Source organism: Megascapheus bottae, chromosome 11 (genome assembly GCF_031878675.1).
Source record: "Megascapheus bottae isolate mThoBot1 chromosome 11, mThoBot2.hap1, whole genome shotgun sequence".
Taxonomy (NCBI): Eukaryota; Metazoa; Chordata; class Mammalia; order Rodentia; family Geomyidae; genus Megascapheus; species Megascapheus bottae.
In genome coordinates this window covers 35,585,097-35,591,096 of record NC_143519.1, presented here as the reverse complement: position 1 = coordinate 35,591,096, position 6,000 = coordinate 35,585,097, and the positions used below count along the sequence as shown (strand labels likewise).

The following is a 6,000-nucleotide window of genomic DNA, read 5'->3' as shown; positions in this document are numbered from 1 at the left end:
CCGACGAGGGTCCCAACGGGGAGGTGTTGTATTCCTTCAGCAGCTACGTGCCCGACCGCGTGCGGGAGCTCTTCTCCATCGACCCCAAGACCGGCCTGATCCGCGTCAAGGGGAACCTGGACTACGAGGAGAACGGCATGCTGGAGATCGACGTGCAAGCCCGGGATCTGGGACCCAACCCCATCCCGGCCCACTGCAAGGTCACCGTCAAACTCATCGACCGCAATGACAACGCGCCGTCCATCGGTTTCGTCTCCGTGCGCCAGGGGGCGCTGAGCGAGGCGGCCCCGCCTGGCACTGTCATCGCCCTGGTCCGGGTCACCGACCGGGACTCGGGGAAGAACGGACAGCTGCAGTGCCGGGTCTTGGGCGGAGGAGGAGGAGGAGGCGGCGGCGGCGGCCCCGGAGGTGGCGGTGGCGTCCCGGGGGGTTCCGTCCCCTTCAAGCTGGAAGAGAACTACGACAACTTCTACACCGTGGTGACCGACCGTCCCCTCGATCGGGAGACGCAGGACGAGTACAACGTGACCATCGTGGCGCGCGACGGGGGTTCACCTCCCCTCAACTCCACCAAGTCGTTCGCCGTGAAGATCCTGGATGAGAATGACAACCCTCCCCGCTTCACCAAAGGGCTGTACGTGCTCCAGGTGCACGAGAACAACATCCCGGGGGAGTACCTGGGGTCCGTGCTGGCCCAGGACCCGGACCTGGGTCAGAATGGCACGGTGTCCTACTCCATCCTGCCCTCGCACATCGGCGACGTGTCCATCTACACCTACGTGTCGGTCAACCCCACCAACGGGGCCATCTATGCCCTGCGCTCCTTCAACTACGAACAGACCAAAGCCTTCGAGTTCAAGGTGTTGGCGAAGGACTCCGGGGCGCCGGCGCACCTGGAGAGCAATGCCACGGTGCGGGTGACAGTGCTGGACGTGAACGACAACGCGCCGGTGATCGTGCTGCCCACGCTGCAGAACGACACTGCCGAGCTGCAGGTGCCGCGCAACGCTGGCCTGGGGTACCTGGTGAGCACCGTGCGCGCCCTGGACAGCGACCTGGGCGAGAGCGGGCGCCTCACCTACGAGATCGTGGACGGCAACGACGACCACCTGTTCGACATCGACCCGTCCAGCGGCGAGATCCGCACGCTGCACCCGTTCTGGGAAGACGTGACCCCCGTGGTGGAACTGGTGGTAAAGGTGACTGACCACGGCAAGCCCACGCTGTCCGCCGTGGCCAAGCTGATCATCCGCTCCGTGAGCGGCGGCTCGCTGCCCGAGGGGGTGCCCCGCGTGAACGGGGAGCAGCGCCACTGGGACGTGTCATTGCCTCTCATCGTGACCCTAAGCACCATCTCCGTCATCCTCCTGGCCGCCATGGTCACCATCGCCGTCAAGTGCAAGCGAGAGAACAAGGACATCCGCACCTACAACTGTCGCATCGCCGAGTACAGCCACCCGCAGCTGGGCGGGGGCAAGGGCAAGAAGAAGAAGATCAACAAGAACGACATCATGCTGGTGCCCAGCGAGGTGGAAGAGAGGAATGCCGTGAACGTCATGAACGTGGTGAGCAGTCCCTCCCTGGCCACCTCCCCCATGTACTTTGACTACCAGACCCGCCTGCCCCTCAGCTCGCCCAGGTCCGAGGTGATGTACCTCAAACCGGCCTCCAACAACCTGACGGTCCCCCAGGGACACGCAGGCTGCCACACCAGCTTCACCGGACCAGGGACTAATTCGAGCGACACCCCGGCCACTCGGATGTCCATTATTCAGGTAGGAAACTTTTGTGGTTCTTTTTCTTTAGCCTAACCGGGATTTCACTGGTGGGAGTTTAAAAAAAAAAAAAAAAAGTCTGGTCTGGGGAGGCTTTGGTCCTCTCAGACCTTTGGAACAGGACTAAGTCCTGAGGCTGCCCAGCAAGCCATGAGAAAGCGGAGGGAGGAAGACGTGCAAAAGAGGGGTTATTTTCCCTTTAAGAAGTTGTACTTGCGCCCCTTTCACACAGAAAGCCCCCCCCTTCCCCAGATCGTGTAAAGGAGTTTAAAAAGTGGAGAAACAGCAGCAACAACAAAAAATGTACGTCTGACTTCTGTTGCATTTTTCAAGTTTATTTTGATAGAGATAAAAATGACGCTAGTGTTCAACTACTTAGTTGGTTTTTATTAGCTTTCTTTCCTTAAACATTCATTTCCATCCCAGGATTCCTAGAGTAGAAAAAAAAAGTTAGAAATTTGTAAAAGATATTTTAATCCCATTTTAAAAAAGATGTGAAAAATTAGAGGAACTTATACCCAAAGTTTTTAAAAAAAAAATTAGAGGAGAGCAGCCCATCACAGTTCTCCCACTTAGATCAATTTGAATAAACTTTCACTGTCCCTGAAGTTGCTTTTGTATTTTAAGTGTTTTAGGGGGCACAAATCTCCTTTGTTTTTCAGTTGCAATAGCAGGGTAATTCACTGGTGTTAATTCAGCTTTTATCATCTGAATTATTCTCAGAAGTGCTTTCAAAAGTTTGAGTAAAGGCAAAGCTGGAGGGATCATTACCAGTAAATAGCTATGAAAAGCTGCATTTGTTTTGTCCTGTGGTTTGGGGGCTCCCCCCCACATCTGTTTCTGGGAAGTCATTAAGGAATGAAAAGTGAGTACCACATCACTAGACTATTTTATGCTGTGGAAAACAAGACCAAGTTCCCTGAACTTCAGGCCATTTTCCATAGAGTAGATTTTAATGCATCCATGTGAGAGCTAATATATAATGTAATGAAAATTTATATATTCATGATGAAATCTATTGAGGGGCAAACCTTGGATACCAATTCTTAAAAAATAAAACAGGTGACTTATGCACTGTATCCAATCACCACTGTTTTTACTTTATCCACTGCTGAATTGTAGAAAACTTAGTTCTTGCTTATGAATGTGTGTTGTTGCAAATTACTGTAGATGAACAGTGCTTGAAGTTCAAAATTGAGCTTCACTGAAAGTGACACTTCAGGAGGAAATTAGTTGGAGCTAAATGAAGAGTAATCTGTCATTATTATGCTTTTAAAGGCAAGTAACTGTTAATGGTATACGATCAGTATTGTTTTCATGGTTATAATGAAGTAGTACATTTTTTGAGTCTTGTCCTTTGGACGTAATGAGTGTTCCATATACTAATACTAAATAAAAATGTGTTTTCCTAGCATAGCCGGAGCTTCTTGTTAGAAGACCATTATGCTCGTTGCTACTGAACACCACAGCATCAACGACAGGGTTAAATCCCACTTTTTATACTGCTTACTGAATGTCCATATTATGTCTGCTTTTCAACGTACAAAAAAGGTGTTTTCAATGAGACTGTGTAAAACTGGTATTTGTAATCATCAGAATGTGAACATAGAATAGTTGCTATTTTTTTCTAGATCTATTGAAATCACTTTAGAAATACAAGCACATTGTATTCCTATCTAATAGTTATACATTGAGATGTTACAGAGGAGGAAGGAAAGAAGGAAAAAAGAAAGAAAAAAAAGAAAGAAAAAAAGAAAAAGAGAAAAGTTAGTGCAGTAGAATCCCAGCAAGTCTGATGTCTTCGTCAAACTAACTAGGGAGTAAAACAGTTTGATTAAAATACCCAGAAGATTTAGTAAGACAGTGCTGCCCTACTGTGCTCATAAGCTCTCCTTGAAGAGGATCATGCTTAAGAATGATGGTGATTCTTTTCTATTAGCAATAAAACTTAAAGCAAATCACACACAAAGATATCTTTTCTAACCAAAAGAAAACCTCTCTTGCCATTCCTTTCCATTTATATTCATAATCCATGTTATCAAAATACATATGGAATTTTAATTTTAAGTTAGCAAAGACTAGTTTTATTTTTCAAATTGACTCAATTTATCTACTACTCTGGCCCTGGAAATAAACTTTAACATAAACTGCTAAAATAAGCTGCTTTCCCCCCTCTATTGAGTGATTGCAGTCCACTGAGAGATGCTTTGCAAAATCCTACATGCTAATTTCATTTTAAAATGATTTAACTATATCTGAATACTTATTATCTGACTACTTATTATCTGAAAACTTATAATTCCTTTATAAATAAGGGAATTAGTGGTCTTTTTCTTTTCTTTTGCAAATTGGTGATGCAAACCCCTGTGCTACAGTATCATGACTAAACGAAAGTCTTCAGGTACCTCATAATGGTATTTCAGGTGCTTGTATTAGTGTGGGTATGTAATATGCCCTGTTCACGAAACATGCTACTTAAATGGATGTGTATTTTGGAGAGTAGACTTTCTTACACAAAACACACTTGCACTAACAGCTGCTAGGTTTGGTTCACCTGCATTTTCCAGCATTTTGTGTGCTGTTCAGGAGCACACAAAAAAATAGGTTGAAAATCATTTCACAATTGTGTGGCAATTCTTTGGTGCAGTATGATGACAGAAATCCAGGAACACAGTGACTGAAAGACTCAAATTACATCTTAATTTGACATGTGTGTAAGCAACAAAGTCTTCTGTGTGCTTCACATAGTCTGAAATGTGAAAGTTAGTGTTCTAGAAGTTCTTCTTGGGTGAAAGGGCACATTTCTTGAACATGGACACAAATTAATCATGCAGAAAAAATCCAAAGATTTATGAAAAGGGATTTTATTTGTTATCAAAATTCATCAAGATCCTTAAAGAAGATATGCCTGTAAAGTTTGCAAAGATGATACTAGTGACTGAAATAGCTACAATTGCATATTTTGATTCAACAAAGTTAAAGTGAAATCATTTATTTTTAAAGCTATACAAGAAGAAAAACATGTAATTTGTGGTAAGATAGATTTTCGTATGTATATATGAAAGCACTTTCATCATTACAATTTTCATATGAATTACTTCCTCTTTAAATAAGAAATCTACCACTAAGTAGAGATAGTTATTAATTCTTAAGAACAATTGATTCTTGTGTTGCATCACATGTTAGTTAAGTGTCAGGTAACTTTGCAACAGGTATTTTCAATGAAGTTCTCTTTCAAAAGAGGAAAGGAGGCTCGGGACTTTGCACTGATGGGAGGATTCCCAGCTTTGAGCATGTTTTCACAATTTTTGTGTGGCTTAACTACAAGTCTTTTTAAAAGACAGCAAAATATAACTTAAGACAGCAAATATGACTTAAAACAGCAAATGACAGCAAAATATGACTTAAGACAGCAAAATATGATTTACTACAATAAAAATGATCAAATACATTCATACTTATAAGTGATTTACAGTTCAGCTTCAGAAGATTCATGTTAGAGTTCCCTTCAGAGCTCTTCTGCTAGGAAAATAAAATTCTTTTGAAATATTTGCCTGTCCTTTCCAATATAAAGGAAATAAGTTCATGGCAAATGCCTAGAGCCAATTCAAACACATAAAACATGAGATTTAAGTATGTTATAGTATAAAAGCCAGCAACAGGGAAAGGCAAAAATACTTTAATAACAACATCATCTTTAATATTAACAACATCTTGACTCTTTATTCTTGCTTCCCTATTACAAGAGATTCTTGACTACATAGATTCATTTAGATCACTTTCCAAGATTCTAAGCTTCCAAACTCTATAATTAAAGCATGAAGTATACTCACTTCTTTAGCAACTACTGTCTAAGGTGTAACTGATTTCTTTAGTCATTCCCAAGCTTGGAGATATTTCACCTCAATTTTTCTGCTAGGAAGACACTGTTTGATGACCTCATTCACTGGTTTCCATAAACACCATATGATTTCAATTTTTAGGATTTTGGTAGGCTGAGCAGAATCTTTCTGCATGCCTCTACAAGTGTTCTACACACTCGTCTTTTGAAAAGGTAGAATTCATCTCTACTTTAGTGCCACAGGAGTACACAAGTCAGGAGTACATATCAAGTCTCGTTTCATTTTTATTTCTTGCTTCTCATGTTTTGGAAATAGTAGAAGCAAAGTAAAAATGTTAAATTCAACTGTAGCCATGCGCTAGGTCTTTGAAATTTCTCTGGAGA

At 43.2% G+C, this 6,000-nt stretch overlaps 1 protein-coding gene across 1 annotated transcript in view; it reads left to right on the top strand.

Moving 5' to 3' along the window:
* The first annotated feature begins 6 nt into the window (after window positions 1-6).
* Window positions 7-6,000, top strand: part of Pcdh17 (protocadherin 17) — a 92,774-nt gene continuing 86,780 nt past the window's right edge. Inside the window, exon 1 of the mRNA XM_090342067.1 lies at window positions 7-1,775. Within this exon, the coding sequence (XP_090198193.1) occupies window positions 138-1,775 (1,638 nt within the window). The 5' untranslated portion in view covers window positions 7-137. The remainder of the gene's footprint in view (window positions 1,776-6,000) is intronic.